The sequence below is a fragment of the Rhamphochromis longiceps genome, linkage group LG7 (genome assembly GCF_057381845.1).
Source record: "Rhamphochromis longiceps isolate RC_006_pf linkage group LG7, R_longiceps_female_GT1.1, whole genome shotgun sequence".
Classification (NCBI taxonomy): domain Eukaryota; kingdom Metazoa; phylum Chordata; class Actinopteri; order Cichliformes; family Cichlidae; genus Rhamphochromis; species Rhamphochromis longiceps.
This window is the reverse complement of record NC_140563.1, coordinates 805,447-824,500: the sequence shown is the minus strand read 5'-3', so window position 1 is coordinate 824,500 and position 19,054 is coordinate 805,447. Positions and strand designations below refer to the sequence as shown.

General features: G+C 49.7%; 1 protein-coding gene across 5 annotated transcripts in view; it reads left to right on the top strand.

Annotated features, from left to right (window-relative positions):
• The window catches only part of znf423 (zinc finger protein 423), a 138,750-nt gene that overhangs the window by 58,567 nt on the left and 61,129 nt on the right, over positions 1-19,054 (top strand). For 4 of the 5 annotated variants that reach the window (XM_085411514.1, XM_085411513.1, XM_085411511.1 and 1 more), the window contains 15 exons: positions 8,184-8,361; positions 8,782-8,906; positions 9,129-9,210; positions 9,287-9,362; positions 9,465-9,745; positions 9,830-10,113; positions 10,192-10,572; positions 11,598-11,779; positions 12,134-12,673; positions 12,781-12,931; positions 13,057-13,614; positions 13,708-13,892; positions 14,415-14,836; positions 15,180-15,393; positions 16,604-16,688. In XM_085411514.1, coding sequence (XP_085267640.1) covers positions 8,184-8,361; positions 8,782-8,906; positions 9,129-9,210; positions 9,287-9,362; positions 9,465-9,745; positions 9,830-10,113; positions 10,192-10,572; positions 11,598-11,779; positions 12,134-12,673; positions 12,781-12,931; positions 13,057-13,614; positions 13,708-13,892; positions 14,415-14,836; positions 15,180-15,393; positions 16,604-16,688 — 3,744 coding nt within the window. The remainder of the gene's footprint in view (positions 1-8,183; positions 8,362-8,781; positions 8,907-9,128; positions 9,211-9,286; positions 9,363-9,464; positions 9,746-9,829; positions 10,114-10,191; positions 10,573-11,597; positions 11,780-12,133; positions 12,674-12,780; positions 12,932-13,056; positions 13,615-13,707; positions 13,893-14,414; positions 14,837-15,179; positions 15,394-16,603; positions 16,689-19,054) is intronic. The other variant, XM_085411512.1, reaches the window with a different exon arrangement.

Sequence of the window (19,054 nt, the reverse complement as noted above, 5' to 3'; positions counted from 1 at the left end):
ACTTTTTTCCACTCGATAAAAGTTAACGTGAGTGTTCTCGGTGGTCAGGAACAAATGTAATCGCATGGCAGGATGCTGTAAAAGGACCAAACTTCAGCCAGGAGAACAACTGAGATAATCCATCCACAATACGAGGTTAGTCATTCATATACTGCTGCATGGGCTGGGCTGTAGTTACATCCTAAGGTTTTAAAAACTGAGCTTAAATAAATGATTAGCGGTAATAAAAGCCGAGGGAGGTCAACAGGGATCACTGACTGTTTTAGGAGCTTTTTGAGATTAAATAGAAGAAAATACATAACATTAAACATGTTAACAACACAAAAGCCATATTAAACGCAGACTACTTTAGACCCGGAAGTAGGATTCATCACGTCATCACTGAACAACCGGATAGCTGTGCGTGTGCATGTGCACACGTGTGTGTGTGTGTGTGTGTGTGTGTGTTTGAAGCCAGTGTGGTACTGTACAATAGTTTGGGTCCCAGAGCGATCTGCTTTTCTGCTGCACAGACCAACCAGTCAGTGGTCTCCATTGATCTGCACCCCTTCACCACAGACACTCCCACCCACTGTGTGTGTGCGCGCACGTGCGTGTGTGTGTGCACATCCCATTTTCTCCTATGAGCAGCCACATGCACGTGTACTTATGTTTCATACCACACCTTTGTGATAGTTGTGACCTGAAGCTTTTTGTGAAACGATGTTTGTATCTGTTCTTCAAAGTGTTTGCATATCTCAGGGTTTGTGCAGTTTTGTGTGTCTGTGTGTGCGCCTTTCCTTTTCCTGTTGGGCGGACACAGCAGAGAGCAGAAAGTAGAGAGGTGTGTGGAAGAGAGCAATTTACCCTCAAAACCCTCCTTCATTCCACAGCCACGCTTGCACACACACACGCACACGAACACACACACACGCACGGCTCAGCTTGGCGGATGTAGGTTGTAATTACGGGACCCCCCGGCCTCCGTCTTTCTGTCTTTCCCCGACTTTGCCCTGCCGACCTCTCCCCCCCTTTGATCTGTTTCATGTCACCATTCACACACACATTTACACACCTCACTCTCTCCCTCACTCACACACACACTTTCTTCCCAACACTACCTTCTGTGTGTGCGTGCCTCCGTGTGTGTCTGAGCGCTGCTTTTTGTTGCAGCCAGCGTGTGGTCGTTAATTCACACAGGAGCCTCTTTTCTGGACGTTTGTTCTGAGAGCTTCTTCACCACCGCTCTGAACCTTTATCCTGGTTTCATCCTTTCTGATCTCTGTAAAACCACATCTGCACGTCGAATGTAAAGAATGTTGGTACAGTTTGTGTTTGTAGTCTGTTCGTTGTCAGAGAAAAGTTAACTAGTTTAAATATCACATGACTCAATGACTTTTGAGTATTTTAAGGATCAGTCTCTCTGTTGTGTGTCTGCCTCCTGGTGCCCCCCCACCCCCCGTGTCACCTTTTTCCTCCCTTCTGCTCGTCCTCGACCCTCAGCTTGTCGTCTTCTCTTTCTCGAGGGACAGAGAGGTTTAATAGACGAGTAATTATTCTCCAGCACTCGCGCTCTGTTCAGGTGAAACCACAGAGATGAGGCGACCAGCTGTATTTCTGTGTGCGCCCACATATTCTACACATATCAGAGAGAGGTGGGTCATGTTGGCGACTGCTGTCAGGCCTCACATCTACACCAGCTCTGAATGAAACACATTAGATTAAATGTCTTCGGGTGAGAAGCTTGCGTTGCCTCTCTCGGTACCATTTTATCTCCCTGTTTGAAGCAGAGATGCTGTAATCATTTGGTCAGAATCACAATCAGGACGTCCGGGTGGGTGAAAACAGTCACATAAAACACGTTGCAGTTAATGTCTGCTCAGTTGTCTTTGTTGTTTTGGTTTGCTCGTCTTTAGTCGTTGGCTGCATGTGTTTGTGCATATTTATGCACATCACTCGGTCGTGTACGTGTCTGTCCCAGTGTGTATTCTCTGTTTCTCCTGCCGTCTGTGCCACTAATCCCTGAGTGTGTCAGTAATGGCAGGTCCAGGTGTTCTGCTCTGCTCTGCTCCTCCCTCGGGGACTCCTCTTCAGTGTGTGTGTGTGTGCGTCTCTCATGGGGGGGTTTAAGAGTTGCGAGTAGGGGGCTGTCCAGGATCCCATTTTCCAGAAGGGGAGCGCTGGGCTGGCAGTACCCGCCTCTCACAGCTTGCTCTCGGGTTTCCCCTGGGCACAAGACCACCCCCCCTCTGCTGTTGCCCCCCCGGGACGTCAGGAGCCTCTCTGTCTCTTTATCCCTCATTTTTCCTGCTCTCTCCTCTGATCCCTCACTTGGAAGCCTCAGTTACTTTGCTCTAGATGGAGAGGCTTGTAAACACTGTGTGCATGTGTATTTGTGTTACATATAGAGAGATGAGTGTGTTTGTTTACCTGAGTCTATGTGTGTAACTGTGTTTGAGTTTTCAACGGCAAGCTCCAGCTGCCTGCATCACTTATTTATAGGTCCCACGTACGCGTAGGCGAATGTGGGAGGACCTGTGTGTGTGTGTGTGTGTGTGTGTGTGTGTGTGTGTGTGTGTCTTCATGAAAACACGTGCATATGTTGTGTATGTGTGCGTTGGCACGGTGTTGTTGTTTGTCTAACACTCTGCCTGACAGCTGGTTCTCATTTCTGAGTGAACAAACAGCAGACGAGATGGACGGAGGGACGAGGAGCTCGCCGCACGGGGAACGCAGCCGCCGACTCTCCCGGTTTAGGTGCCTCGCGCAGCGTTTTCGACTGAGAGTTGATGAAGTAAATATGCAAAGGGAAACGGGGCACGGTGAGATTAAAGGAGAAGGAGTCTGAAGATGGAGAGGATACAAAAAAAGAGGGAAGTGTGGTTAAGAGGAAGCAGATGTGAGACCTCCTCTGCCACATGCTGCGTGGGAGAGACAGACCAGACGTTGCGTGTACCTCTTTATGTACGCGGCTTTTTTCCATCACTTTATTGGCTTCTTGATTGCCATCAAAGACGATGTTTCCAAGCACGCTGTATTTGTGGCGCTGCTGGTCGTATCGATGGCAGTAATGTCACAGGTTCTTACTCTGATAGCCCCTAAAATGCGCTCGCATACATTTTGAAAGCTCATTCAGCAGCTGAACCACAGAGCTGAGCGCGTTAATCCTCACATACTTCTTTATGTGCATTTCAGTATTTGTTTGTATGACCTGCGCTGACCTTGTCTTAGATTGTTGAGCTGCTCTGTGTGTGTGTAATGCACTATTTGATATTTGTGTAGCGTTTTTTATGCTGTATACTCGGGGCAAACTTGTCATCTGCCAGCCCGCTGTCCACCCACCCCCATCCTTAGCCCCCTGCCCCTAACCTTCTGCCCTCAAACACACTTGCACACACACACAAACACACACTGCCCATATGGAGCAGTTGGCGCCCAAAAGCGTCCAAAGCAGCCGGACCCATTCCCAGGGCAGGAGGTGAGGGTCCCCGTCGCCTGCTTAGAGCGTGTGAATGCACGTGTTTCTGTGCGTGTCCATCCGTCGTGTTCTCGCGGGCTCGAGCCCCGGACAGACTGCCGCAGCGTCCTCTCTGTCTGTCCACGCTGTCTGTCCTCGCTGTAGCTCGTGCGCGTATCCATTTGTGTGCATTTTTCCCGACAGACTGCGTCCCGTGTGAGCTGCGAGGACAGCAGCAGAGGACTGTGGGTCCTCGGAGCGTAGGCCAGGGATGCAGCCGGGTCCGCATATGTGTAAACCGCTTCACCAGTTGAGTGTGTGTGTGTGTGGGGGGGTGCATGCTCAAGAGAAAGAGTCAGAAGCTGGTCATGATTTTATCTGCGGTACTCGCTGGTTATGAAAATAAGACGAAGCATTGTTAGTTTCACTCCAACAATCTGACTGGTCAAAGTAAAAGTCCTACTGTGCAAATCTCGATGCATGGCAACCAGTCAGCTAAGCACAGCTGACTGGTTGCCATGTCAACTCGCATGCTAATCACAGAGCCAGGTAGGGATCTTTCTTCTATTGTCTTGTTTGGCTGTGCCGATTGGCTAGTGCAGCATGTGGGACAAAGCGTCCGATTATTGCTGCACGTTAAGGCTCGTACGTTACTGTCAAGTCACGACTGCGACTCCACGTCCAACATCACAGCCAAACAAAGTAATAAGCAGCCTCCCTCAGTAAATGCGATCAAGCCTGCTTTTTCGGAGCAAAACACACAAATTGTGCAATTTATTAGTGAAATGTAATCGTCAGGTGTATGCTGCGGCCCGTCGAAATGATTTTCAACATGGGTCTGAGACGATGCTGTTATTTTAAGCTGCAGGATGTTGTTCACGTGAACGAAGGGTGCACGAATGATGACACGTTTCTCATCAAACTTACTTCAGTGTGGGATTTTGAGTCAGGCTTTAATTGTGTTTGTGTGCATATGTGAGATGGTCAGAGCCAGAATGAGTGTGTGCTGGGCTGCCCAGAGTGAGCCAAGGGTGGAAGTTGTTTTTCTGCCCCCTGTGGTGAGTGTGTGTGCACGCCTGGGGCAGCCTGGGGCCATCGGAGGGGGCCTAGGGAGCGGATGGAGGCAGGATGAAGAGGGAGAGAGGGATGGAGGGATAAGGTCAGTGGGGGTCTTGTGGGGTAAAGGTGCAGGTCTGGGCTGATGGCCAGCCTCAAAGGTGGAGTGGAGAGTTGGACTGGGAGGAACTGGGCCGTAAGGAAGAGAGGGGGAGAACAAGTCTGTACCTGGGATGCTTGGAATAGCAGCCCTGTCCGACTTTCTCTCATCCACTCATGCAAAATTAGAATTAAAGAGAATATTCGACCATACCAGCTCACTGGTGTCCTTCACTCCAATTTATGCTTTTTTATTTGAATAATATTTTATTCTGACAGCTAATTGGGAGGTTAACCTAACAGATGACTTTTTTATTCATTGATAATATCACTTCAGTATCTTAGGCAGTTTCAGCTTTCGTAGCAGCCTTGGGACCTGAAAGCCTTTTGCTGCTACCAGCTGAGCGTCTTTGATTCAAACATCAAAGACGTATAAAAGAGCGAAAGCGTGACGTACATGGATTGTATTTCCATTTCAGGCATTTAGCTGACATCGTTATCCGGGGCTAGCTAAATGAACCCGAGTTGTTCTTGGCTGTCAGCTCATTGACTCATTTCATCAGTCGCTGCACCGCAGCCACACATGCGATATTTCAGATGTACCTGCTGGTTTTTATTTTTAGGGTTTCCAGTAATTATCAGCAGCTCTAATCGTTGCATACGAAGACCTCGACGTCTCCAAAGTTTCTTTTAAATTTAGATTTTGTGGCTTTGATCAGATTTCTCTGTGTGTGTGACAGTTATGACAAACTTGCTGAATTTGGATGGGGGAGGCAGGAACATAAAGTCGATCAGCGTGTGTGTCTCTTCATTACAGCGTTTCACCGAGGCTGCGTCCTCCACACGTTGCCGCGCTGTCTAGCCTATTAGAGAGACACGCGGGGAGTGTGGGTGTGTTGTTTGCATGTGTCTGTTTGTGCGCTCGTCTGTCATTTCAGGTAGACTCGGGCGGTCCGTTAACTTTCTGTCTGCTCTTTTCCATCTTTTAGTGCACACCCATAGGTCCTCTCCTCTCCTCGTTTTCGTCTCCTCTTTCATCCCACCATCTTTTCTCTCTCTTTTGGAGTTCAGAGTCCGTCCATCTGGAACATCCTCCCCCGCCTTCTCTCCCTCGGTCCCGTCCAGGCCGAGACACGGGGGTGAAGGCCAACACCAGTAGGGGAGGAACGGTGGGAGAGATGGAGGGACAGAGGGAGAGATGTCAGTGCTATAATGAGTAACAACATGAAAGGTGACGGAGGGAGGGAGTGGAAGAGAGATGAAGACGGAAGAGGAGAGGGACTGCTGAGGACAGAGGGAGGGAGGAAGAATAGAGGGAATGGATGGGAAAGGAGAAGACTGCAGAGTGAGAGATAAAGCGGAGCGGAGCGGTTGGGGCCCCGTGGTCGCTCCGCTCGTTCGTTTTCATTCGCCAGAGAAGAACAGAGAGGAGGAGGAGGAGACGGGGGCAGGAACAGCGTGTGTCGGCGTCCGCCTGTTTCTCTTATTTTTTCTCCTTCAACACTTTCTCTACTCCCCCCACCCCATCCGTCCTCCTCATCTCGCCTCCTCTCGAGGTTTCTTCTCTAATTTAACTTTTCATTGAAATTTTCTTCGCCCCCCCTCCCCGTCCTCCAGTTTCTCCCAGTTTGCCACGCGGCCTTGTCTTGCCAGGTCCCCTCGTGGCCGACTGACAAAGGCGCCGTTAAAAAGCCGTGTGATCCTCCATTTTAGCGCCAGCCACGCTAGTCAGAGGATTAGGGCTCTTTAATGACGCTAATCTCTCCTCCCCTTCTTTCGCGACACCCCCCCCTCAAAAAGTGATTTCACCCTCTTGCTCGAACTAAATCTCCGCGGTGCAATCTCCCCTCCTGTCTCTGTTCAGCCACTTTCCCACCTCAGAAGCGTTACCACTGACTGACTCATACATGCCTTTAATGACCAGCGTGCGTCCACACAGACTTTTCTTTTGAAGGGGTGGCTGGGGGTTATTTACTTCCTTTTTGCCACTTTTCTCACACGTCTGTAAGGTGGCGAGCACACACTCACTCCTTTTCTTTATCTCCACCCGAGTCGTGTTTGACAGCGAATGAGTGAGACGGCGTGCGGGAGCTGTGTCAGTAAGCGTTCTGAGTCCTGTGTCCTGTGGAGTGACAGCAGAGCCTTAAATACGGTTGTCTGTTGATGTCCGTGGAGGCTGAACTTCAGTGACACATGAAGAACTTTTTTGTCACAGTAGCAGTTATTGGGGGTTTTGCCCCCCATCATGAGACCGTGAGTTCCACTCAGTCCATTATACTGGTTCTGGTCCATTTGGAGAATCTCCCACTCATGAATCTGTCACACTAAGTAATCCCAGAATCTAAGTCTCACAGAATCCTATTTGCTCATCGCCGTGCCGACATTTACCCCACGGTCGATTCATCACACTGTTTCCACTCCCTCTCAGTGAGACACAATCCACAGCAGAGCCGCCACACACACATTGTAGATGGTTGGTGCGTGTGCACATGTGCGTGCGGGCATGTGCGTGTGTGTGCACGCATGTGGATGCGTGTGCATGTGTGTGTCCGTGCGTGCATGTGGATGCGTGTGCACGTGTGGGTGTGTGTGTGTGTGCACATGTGCGTGCGTGCATGTGCGTGCGTGCATGTGTGTGTGCTGGGAGAGATTTCTAAAACGATCAAACTTGTGTAACGCACACAGGGCGTCGGGCTGCAGAAATATTGCGCTCGTAGTGAATCTTGGCACAAATGTCTTCTCTGTGATTGGTTGCTGGCCCAGTTGATAAAGCCGTCAGATAAAAGCAAAGACAACAACGTCTCCTTTCCTCTCTGATCTCCTCGCTCCTTTACATTTTTCAGGCAAATGCTAAATAGCCACGCTGTGCTCCGTCGCAGAGCGCACAAAGAGAAACAGAACAATATCAAGCATTATTCAGCCCTCTCTTTTGTCGCCTCAAATCCATTCTGAAGTGTCTATTAAAGGAGTCGTGGCCTTTTTGTCGCCTCTGTGCCAGACTGCACAGGAGGGAGAAAGAAGGAGAGCGAGGGAGGAAAACAGGAAAAGAGCAGTGCATAATCTCCTATGTATGACAGATAAAGGGAGTGAATATCGCCATCTTTCCGCTCTGCTCTCCACATCATCTAATCGCTTTTGCGACGTTTCAATCTGCCAAGGCCCTAATGAAAATATGATGAGGCGGATCTATGGTCCTCGGGGACAGACGGAGGTACGGGGGAGGAGGGAGGCGAGGAGAAGGAGGGAACGAGGGAGAACGAAGGGAGAGAAAATACACTCTGTCCTTATTTCTGGGCTCCTTCGGGGATACGTAGTTCTTGGAGCTTTCTATTTAGATGTTGCTGATGCCCGAGCGGCTCTGGTTCTCTCTCTACCTTCAGTTTCGTTCCATCCTCCTGTTTTCGTCTTTGTATTTGTATGTTTTTACCTTCCGCAGACTCTTTCTCCCCCTTTTGCCTTCCAAGAAAGGTGAAAGTGTTGTTTCCCCGCTGTTTCTGACGGGGTTAGTTTTTACTCGCTGATCTGCAGCTGTGATTTTAAAAAAGGGGGGCGCAGTTACTCCTTGTAAACTTTCTGTGTCTCCCTGTCTCAGACGGTGATGATGACCCAGCAGGTTTATCCTGGGTGCCTTCCTCGCCCTCCAGTAAGGATGTGGCATCGCCTTCGCAGATACCCGATGGCTGCTGTGACCTTGGCATGGCCACTGGCGGCGAGGAGGAGGGAGGAGCGGGCCTGCCGTACCCGTGCCAGTTCTGTGACAAGTCCTTCAGGTACCACGTTCAGATGTTTGGCTTCGGAAACGTCTGCAGGTAGTAGAAGGAAACGGTAACACGTTCAGATGCATCTCCATGCTTATGAAAATCAGCGTGCATTCTCAGTATCGCCATGGTAACACACGGACCACTAAGGCAAACAGTAAAGGGAGTGAGGTGAATAAGTTTCTCACTCACCTCTCGGGGGACTGAGTCAAGAACCATTTTAAGAACAGCTGTCACGCACACACCGTCATCATCATCATCATCCTCTGTATTACCCACTCTGTCCTCGCTAGCGTCCTTTTCCAACCAACGCTTTGTAAAGACGGTTCGTAGATGTCTGATACATCCAGTTACTTTGACACGGTGCTTTTGTTAAATCACTGTAAGTGTTGCTGCAATAACACAATAAACGTTGTTGCTGGTCTCTCTCAGCCGCCTGAGCTACTTGAAGCGACACGAGCAGATCCACAGCGACAAGCTGCCTTTCAAGTGCACCTTCTGCAGCCGTCTGTTTAAACACAAGCGGAGCCGAGACCGCCACGTCAAGCTCCACACAGGTACGTCCGGACATCTCGCCTGAGACGAGCTGCTGGCCAGCGTTTCAGTTCTCCGGCACGTCTTCTATCCCTGTTTTTAATCCTACATGTCAGGATTGTCTGAGAACTACAAACTATGATGTTTGTGAAGTTGTTATTCGATGAAGCAGAGAGGAAGGAAAACTGTAGGTCTAGTTTCTGCTTTAACATCATCAGTGAAGCTTTTGCCTTTCAATGATTCAGGAGATAAGAAGTACAGCTGTCAGGAGTGTGAGGCTGCTTTCTCTCGCTCTGATCACCTAAAGATCCACCTGAAGACGCACAGGTAACTGCTTCTGAACCTGTCAGCACAATAAAGCGCTCAGAATCGGTGCTGATTCTTGTTTCAATGCCCCGCCCAGCTCCAGCAAACCGTTTAAGTGCAGTGTGTGTAAGCGTGGCTTTTCCTCCACCTCGTCGCTGCAGAGCCACATGCAGGTAAGTGTTACCTGTGGCACTGACCATGAGGTGCACTGCACGACTGCATGCGAGTATTGTTCCTGCACGTGCGTCCTCGCGTCTGAATGTCTGACTCCGCAGGCTCACCGTAAGAACAGAGAGCATCTCGCTCTGAGGAGCGAGAGAGATGGAGGAAAGAAGGGAGCGGGAGGAGACGGCGACCTGGAGCAGGACCTGTACATGTGCGATTACTGCGAGGAGACGTTCAGTCAGACCGACGAGCTGGAAAAACACGTCCTGACCAGACACCCCCAGCTGTCGGACCGGGCCGACCTGCAGTGCATCCACTGTCCTGAGATCTTCCTTGACGAGGCTTCGCTCCTCACGCATATTGAAACGCAGCACGCTAACCGCAAACACAAGTACTGCAGAGCTTTACCTCTCAATCTTCTCCGCTCACCACTTTGATAACCATTACTCACCTCTGGCCTTTTCTGTGTCCACAGATGCCCGGTCTGCTCGGAGCAGTTCCCCTCCGTCGAGGACGTGTACTGCCACCTAGACAGCCATCGCCAGCCCGATTCGTCTAATCACAGCGCTGCCAGTCCCGACCCAGCGCTGGGCAGCGTCGCCTCAATGAGCTCAGCCACTCCAGACTCCAGCGCCAGCCTGGAGAGAGGCTCCACCCCCGACTCCACACTAAAGCACGGCCAGGGCAGCGAACGCAGCCGCAGGAGAGGCGGCGATACCGGCGAGGACGTGGGGATAAACCTGGGCCATCAAGGCGGAGGTGCGTTAGCCACTTATCTCCAAAGTAACTGCACAGTTACCAGTTAGACTCACTAAAGTACCCTTTGTGTCTGTGCAGGCGGGGGAGGATCCTGGGGTAAAGTGACGTACTCTTGCCCTTACTGCTCAAAGAGAGACTTCCACAGTCTGGCAGTGCTGGAGATCCACTTGAAGACCATCCATGCAGATAAGCCGCAACAGAGCCACACGTGTCAGCTCTGCTTGGAAACTCTGCCGACGCTCTACAACCTCAACGAGCACGTGCGCAAAGCTCACCGTGCGAGCGGAGGAACGGTGGGTGCGGCGGCGGCGGCTTTTCCTCTGCTGCAGTTCACCAACGTCACGGCGTTCCACTGCAACTACTGTCCCGACATGTTCGGGGACATCAACTCTCTGCAAGAGCACATCAGGGTTTCCCACTGCCTGCCCGGTGGCATCATGGCAGGATCCACCACACTAGGTGTGTTTAACCCTTTAAAGCCGGTCGGAGCGGACACGCTCTGTTTTGCGTAACTATTTTTAAATCCCGGTAGCTCTGCAACCACGTAAGCTAGTGCAATAAAAAATTTTGCATATGAAACCGGAGGAGTTGTACTTACATCTGATGCCATCAGCTTGTCCTCGGTCACAGTTTCCTTCCACATATAGCTTTGCAAAACTGCATAAAAAGCACTTGCAGCAACACAAACATAATATTCCAGAAACACGCTTTGCTGATCCGATCAGCTGTTTGTAACACTTCCTACGTTGGAATAGACGTCAGCGCAAACTATCGTATGTCCGCCATGACCTGCCCGAAACCGGAAGTGACGTCATTTTCGCGGAAATGTAGTTTTTTACCATCAGGGCCTCATGAGCCTATACTGGTGTTTTTAAAAGTTATGTTTGACTTTGTCTTTCTGTGTCGTTTCTGGGATGCTGAGGACTCATATTGCACTGCTGGAAATAGTTTATTTTGATGCACATGCTGCTTTTTTATAATATTTATTTTCGTTTTTCCTGCAGTATATAAAAATTGGTGTATTTCAAAAATAAAACTATGAAGACACTCAAAATAAATTTCCTGTGGTGGGAAACTATTTTGTGCAACTTTTTTGTATTTACAGTTTTGAGGGATAAGCCTCTTAAATTTCTCTAACTAGAAATATATGTTAAAAAAGCAAAAATGATTTTCAATTTTTTTGTAGTTTTTTGCAATTTATGTAATCACTATGCACTTAATGCAGACATATTATTCAAATCTGGGCTATAATGGTTGTATTGATGTATAGCAACTTGAAATGCTCCCAAAAATGGCTCCACAGCATGTAAACATATAAAATAAGCTCTGGCGGACTTGGTTCTATGGTAGGTCTTAAAGGGTTAAGCATGAACTGCATCAGGTCAGCTGTGAGCTGCTTGTCGGTTACATGGTGTTAAGTACAGTGTCATCATTTCCTGTGACTGTTGTTGCTGCAACGATTAAAGTGAGCTTCTCCATCCTAGAAGGGAACCATGCCTTCTTCTGCAACCAGTGCTCAATGGGTTTCCTGACAGAGTCCTCGCTGACGGAGCACATTCAGCAGACACACTGCACCTCCGCAACAGGTGGAGGAAGTGCATCAGGTGGAGCGGTGGCCAAACTCGAGTCTCCCATACTTCAGGCTGGATCTCAGTCCTTCATGGAGGTGAGGAAAAACTGTAAAATCTGTTAAGTGTAACCAGTAAGAAGAAGAAACGCAGCTCGCCCTCCTCGTTAGTTATTCAGTTCCTGTATCGTGTCGTTTGTTAGTCGGACTGAGACTTTTTAACCCACAGTTCACAGTGGAAACACTGAAACCTGCTGCTGTTTGACACACTGTTCACACTACAAAGACACTTCGAGTAGCTGTTAGCCAGCGTTCATAACTCATTAACACACTGACGTGATTCTGTCTGTAAGCTCGCAGTGGTTGAAATGACTTTTGTCGGTCGCTGTGTGACGACTCGGCGTATTGCATCATAATCTTTAAAAAAAGTAAAGAGTTATTATCCACGCACAGGTTTACTCCTGCCCTTACTGCACCAACTCTCCTATCTTCGGCTCACTCCTCAAGCTCACCAAGCACATAAAGGAGAACCACAAGAACATCCCGCTGGCCAACAACAAACGGCAAGCCAAAGTCGCAGACCTGAGCCCCGCCTCGTCGGACGTCGAGATCTCCTCCCCGAAACGCCACAGGCTCGGAGGGGACTCCACTCCATCCATGGGGAGCAACGGAGATTATCCCTGCAACCAGTGCGATCTGCGGTTTGCTAGTTTTGAGGGTTTCCAGGCCCACCTCAAGTCGCACCTGGAGATGTTGCTGAGGCGCCAGTCCTGCCCCCAGTGCAACAAGGAGGACTTTGAGTCACAGGAGGCGTTGCTCCAACACCTGACGGTACACTACACCACCACGTCCACCCAGTATGTGTGCGAGAGCTGCGATAAACAGTTCTCGTCGGTGGACGACCTGCAGAAACACCTGCTCGACATGCACACGTTTGTCTTGTACCACTGCACTCTCTGCCAGGAGGTCTTTGACTCCAAGGTGTCTATACAGGTAAACGACACGTGGCTCGTTGTTGAGTGTGACCTTTTGCAGACACGAATCCCGAAAGATGCAAAGTTTATCTGCTCAAGAGTTTGTTTCTCTGGCCTCACATCCAGGTGCATTTGGCAGTGAAGCACAGCAACGAGAAGAAGCTGTTTCGCTGCACAGCTTGTGCCTGGGACTTTAGGAAGGAGACGGATCTTCAGCTGCACGTTAAACATAACCATCTGGGCCAAAGGTCGGGCCTCCCGGGAGGTCTCGGTGCAGGTACTGTCCAGCTGTGCCGCGTTACGTTTAACAAATACACGATTACGATGTGAAAAGAATGTCTGATATTTCCCGTTCCTGTGCCACGGATTCATCTTCACGATAACTTGATCTTTGACTGACAGGACTCAAGCCCCGGAAGTGCATCTTCTGCGGGGAGAGCTTTGGAACAGAAGTGGAGCTCCAGTGTCACATCACCACGCACAGCAAGAAGTTCACGTGCCGCTTCTGCGGCAAAGCTTTCCACGCCATCTCACTGCTGGAGAGACACCTGAGAGAAAAGCACTGCGTCTTCGATGGCAGCAACATCACCGGCAATGGAGGCGGCACCGGGAGCAGCGGGAGCCAGAACGGGACGCCTAACGGTTTGGCGCAGACCTCCAAGCGAGGAGGAGGAGGAAGTGGCAACGGAGGAGCAGGAAGCGTGGAGAGAGCGACGGTTGCAGCTGCCGAGCAAGCCGACTTGCAGAACATGCTGCTGAAGAGCGCAGCGGTGGGAGGAGGGTCGAGCCAGGGGGGAGATGCAGCCAACAGCCACGAGGCGAGCGGAGGAGAGGAGGAGCTGGATAATTCAGAGCCCATGTACGCCTGCGATATCTGCGGCGCTGCCTACACCATGGAGTCCCTGCTGCAGAACCACCGACTGCGTGACCACAACATCCGGCCGGGAGAAGACGACGCCGGTAACGATGCTGTCGTACTCTGTCATCGTCAGGAAGCGAGTCCTCTGTGTTGTTATCGTATTTGTGATTATGCGTCTTAATTTTGTACAACAGGTTCTCGAAAGAAGAAGGCGGACTTCATCAAAGGAAACCACAAGTGCAACGTGTGCTCCCGAACCTTCTTCTCTGAGAACGGGCTTCGTGAGCACGCTCAGACGCACCGCGGCCCCGCCAAACACTACATGTGTCCCATCTGTGGCGAGCGCTTCCCCTCTCTGCTGACCCTCACCGAGCACAAGGTACTTCAGACTTGTGACAAGTACTTTCCACTGAACAGCAGGTGCAGCAGTGCAGACACGTTTCTGCGTGTGCGACGTTTTTGCCGTTTTCTCTTTCTGCGCCTAGATTTGCATCCTGACTCGTCTTTGGCTGCTTTGAATTTAGAGCTCGATACTCCTCAGAGAGGCGGTTTGTTACGCAGCCTTCGTCACTTATCAGTGATGCTGATGTTGAGCTTTTATCAAAATGACTTCTTCGTCTGAGGTGTTTTGATGTGTCACGGTCAGTGTTGGGCAAGTTACTTTGAAAAAGTAATTAATTACAGTTACTAGTTACTTCTTCAAAAAAGGGTTACTTACAGCTACTTCTTTGCAGCTGATATAAGATAAACTGAACACAGCTTCAGTTTTCTTGTTAGTAACGGTAACGGCGTTGTAACGATAGGAATAGTGATTAGTTAGGATACTCGTTACTGAAAAAAGCAACGCCGTGTCTTGTAACTGGTCACGGTCGTGTTAATCGTCTGTGCTCCCTCTCTTCAGGTGACCCACAGTAAAAGCTTGGACACGGGAACCTGTCGAATCTGTAAGATGCCCTTGCAGAGCGAAGAGGAGTTCATAGAGCATTGCCAGATGCACCCCGACCTTCGCAACTCCCTCACCGGCTTCCGCTGCGTCGTCTGCATGCAGACGGTCACCTCCACGCTAGAGCTGAAAATCCACGGCACCTTCCACATGCAGAAGATCTCCTCGGGCGCGGCGCTGGCAGGAGCTGCGGTCGGAGGCGGGAATGGAGGACTAGCTGGAGGAAACGGCTCTGCCTCTTCGTCCCCTAATGGGCAGCTGCAGCAGCACAAGCTGTATAAGTGCGCCTTCTGCCTCAAGGAGTTCAAGAACAAAGGCGAGCTGGTGAAGCTGGATGTCAACGGCCTGCCTTACGGCCTCTGTGCTGGGTGCATGAGCAGGTAGGCAGCAATGCTGTGAACAGGGCTGCAGCATGACTCAGCCCTCTGTGGGAAAGAATAATGACTAAAGTCAAGAATGAATGCCTCTCCTGTTTGGAAGCTTTGCCTGGCACAGGGTAACTCGGCACACGTTTATTGGGTGCATTTCTTATGAAAAGTATATGAATATTTGAAATATCTTTCAAAAACCTGCCCAGTTTATTCAGATTTTCTGCTCCAGCTGTCACAAACTGCACAGATACTTCCTAAAACTACCAAAGTTAGTGAAGAAATCCTTTTTGTTTAGCATCAGTTAGAATCACTGAAATCAGCTAAAACAAATCAAATGCTCAAATCACATCAGGGGCACGAACGGCCAGAGTCCCAGCCAGGGAGGAGCCGTCACGCCCGGGGACGCGCAGGCGGAGAAGGCCGCGGCTGGGCTGAGGTGTCCAGAGTGCGGGGTGAAGTTTGAAAGCCTGGAGGACTTGGAGAACCACGTCCAGACGGATCATCCGGAGATCAGTCCTGAAACCAGCGCAGCAGGAAAGAAGGCCGAGGTTTCACCTGCTCCTAAGGTGAGAAACAGTGAGAGGGCACGTTTCCATAAAAATAACGGTGTCTGCAAAAGAGAAGGAGGCAGCTACGCACAGAAAGGTCAAATGTATAAAAGCTCTTGGTGTGATCCAGCAGAGTGATAGAGGCCAGTGTTTCCATTTCCAAGGTTGCAAACGACGCTCCTGAACTCTGTGTGTGCACGAGGTTGTGTATAAGTCTGCAGCTTCCACACGTACGTGGGTGTGTGTCAGCTGAGCCCACTGGGTCCTGCGGCTGGGGCGTGCTGAGGCATTGTGGGAGCTGTTCGCTCTACTTGATATTGACAGTCAGGCTCCCCGGGACCTGCCGCGTGTCTGTGTGTGACTGAGTGTGTGAGAGTGTGTGTGACTGAGTGTGTGAGAGTGTGTGTGACTGAGTGTGTGAGAGTGTGTGTGACTGAGTGTGTGAGAGTGTGTGTACTTGCAAGCGAGCACGTGTGTGTTGAGAGACAGTTCCCAGGGACCCTCTGTCTTACCTGCACCTTTGTTTCTGCTTAGTCTAACAGCACAAAGCAGACAAAGTAGGATTTGTGTGTGTGTGTGTGTGTGTGTGTGTGTGTGTGTGTGTGTGTGTGTGTGTGTGTGTGTGTGTGTGTGTGTGTGTGTGTGTGTGTCACAAAGGCCCCACTTCCACTGTGTCTCTGCTGCTTCAGCCTGCTAGGATGAAGCAGCAGAGACACAGTGGAAGTGGGGCCTTTGTGTATTTTGTATGTGTTTGTGCATGAGTGATCACTCTGTGCTATGAATGGATAAGCAGAGCCTCTGGTTCCTCTCTCTGTAGCTCCTTCTCTCTCTCCTTTGTCCTTTTTTCCTTCTCTTTCATCGCTTCTTCCCTTCATCTCGTTCGCGTTCACACCCTCCTTTTTTCATTTGCTTCTCTCACTTTCGATCCAGCTTTGGTGTTTGTGTAGCTGCATACCTTCTCTTCCTTTCCCAACCCTCCAAAGACTTGGACTTTCAGTGCAAGAATTTGTGAGGTTGAAATGTCTCATATGTGCAGGGATGACTGCAAGTGCGGAAAAGTGCAGTTTTATTTTTAGCCTTTTCCACTTTTCTCTGGTAGCTTTCACTGCACTAATAATTCTTTCATTCCTGTGCAGTCTGTCTGTGTGTGTCTGATGTGCTAACATGTAAGCCTGTTTCTCATTAGCTTTATTGCACTGACCAGTCTCCTGTGTTCCTTCTGTTATAGAAAAAGACCTACCAGTGTATTAAATGCCAAATGACGTTCGAGACAGAAAGAGAGATCCAGATTCACGTTGCCAATCACATGATCGGTGAGTGAGGTGCTTTTCTTTTCCGTGTGCGTGACTTCAGAGTTTGGTGTGAACCCAGCCATTGTGAATGTGTGATGGCACTCTGGAAGCATGAAAGCACAAGCATGCACTCACATGAACACAGAGGTGAGACAGACGGTGAAACAAAGACCTTTTTGTCTGGTGGGCTGTGAGGAGCAGCCACGACTACAGATCAAACGTTGGAGAATCATCGTAATCTTACAGCTGACTCAAACGTAATACGAGTGTCTAAACCTTTATATGATGATGCAGGTCGCAGGTGATGCTTTTAGGTTTGGACAGGATGACACAAACGAACACGCTGCACAGTAAATCCATGTTTGTCTGCACGAGCGCGCCGCTGAGTTTTTTCATTTAATTCCATTATCATCACAGGGGAGCAAAGGTCGACGGTGTGTGTGTTTAAGACCCGACTCTTTTGTGAGATTCCCGTTTTCTCCCCTTTCTGCTAATTTGCTGCCTTAGCATCTCTGTCGTCATGGAGATTAACGAGGTGGACCTGTGGGTTGATCTGCAGCCCCTCGCCAGACCTGAGTGTGTGTGTGTGGCGTCTGGAGAAGAGAGGCTCCAAACATCAGCACAGCTGGAATAACTTTTACTTCACTCCCTAGTGTGTGGCCCCGCCCCCACTTGCTATCAAACACCTGCCACAGCTGCAGCGTCCGTGTTTTCTTTCTTTTTTTTTGCCTGTCCCGTTTGGCTCTTTTGCATCAGAATTATTGTCTAAAGGCAAAGAAAGATGCCCAACGGATTTACTTTACCAAACTGACCATCCCAGCCTTGCCGTAATGGTCCATTTGATTCACCTTTTATTGTTTATTTTATTTTCACTTACTGAATACGGGACAGACTTGACTGGGGGAAAGAAGGGGAGAAAGAAAGAGGGAAAGAGAAACAGCTGAGAAGAGGGACGGGGGAGAAGGGCAAAAGACAAAAACCAACAGAACGGGCAGAGAAAAAAAGAAAAAGCATATATCGATCACCTGGATCACCTGCTGAGAAAGAAAAAAGAAAACAAGCAAACAAAAAGAGCAACATAATAAACAACATCACAATGATATATGGGAATATGACAGTAAATACTAAATATTAAACATTATTGTGCAGCACATAAGATCAACAGAACACAGTGTGCTTTGAGGTAGGAGCCAAAAAGGGTGTAGTTTGTGGGTGTGATCACCCGTGTGTACACCTGTGAGCATGGACGCGTTTGTGTTTTTAAAAGGTTCCTTCATGTAATGATCTGCTAGAGGGTGTGGGGGGGCCACAGCCCCGTCCTCCAGGGCATGAAGCAGGTATGGAGGAAGCGTCCGTGTCTTCTACCTGCCGTCCGTCTTCTTCGCTCTTCACCACATGACCGTTATCCTGGCCCCCCTCCTCCTCCCCCGTGTTCCTCTCTCGTTCCCCCCTCACCTCCTCACCTTTGTCCTTCACCCAGTGCTCGCCACTTTCCTCCGCCTTGATCTTCCACTCAGTCTGACGTCTAACTCGTCGTTCTCTCTGCAGCGTAGGCACGCACACATCCCTGCACAGTGGTGGCAGTTTTGGGTTAATTAACGTGCTAATTGTGTGAAAACCTAGCGCAGATTAATTATGAAATTGAGGCAGATTATTTTTAAGAGCTTGCCCAGTTCCTCTTACATTTCCCGCAGCCCTTTCCTCCCCCACTCTTCAACGAAGATCTTATTTAGTCTGAAAGCGCCGATGAAAAGAAAATGAGCAGATGCTCCGTTTCACGCATCGTCTTCCTCGTCTCCACCGCAGATCGTTTCCTTCTCTCGGTCGCCGCGGCACTAACGAGTTTACAGTAATAAATGAAACGGAGATGAATGCAGGTGGTGAGTGGCCAGAGCTGCTCGGCTGTAACGTGTTGATGTAAAAGGATTGTTCCCTCTGTTAAAGTGTCTACATTTTCCTTCATCACACAGGTTCGTGTCACTTTGTTTCCTGTTGTCCCCGCTCAGTGTGTCACAGGTGGGACGTTTCGAGTTTAAGTTGTGCTGTTTGAATGTTGTGAGTTTATGGCCTGACGCTCTGATTCTGACGGCTACGCTCGTGCACGTGCTCAGCCTGTGGACGTGCACGATTAGGGGGCAGCAGCGACTGACTGTGTCACTTGGTGAGTGTTAGCGCCTGTTCAACGGTCGTATCAGGCGCCCTCGATAATCAGCTCTCACATTCAGGAACTCCGACACTTGTAAGTGCGCTCGCCTCAGATTGTCACGCAGCTCGGCCGCCTCAGTCTGCTGCACGTCTGCGTGTCACAGAAACACAAGTCCAACAATGTAACGTCCGAGTGAAACTGTGATTCAGTGTTTTTACGTTGACAGTTCTGACTGCTTGAA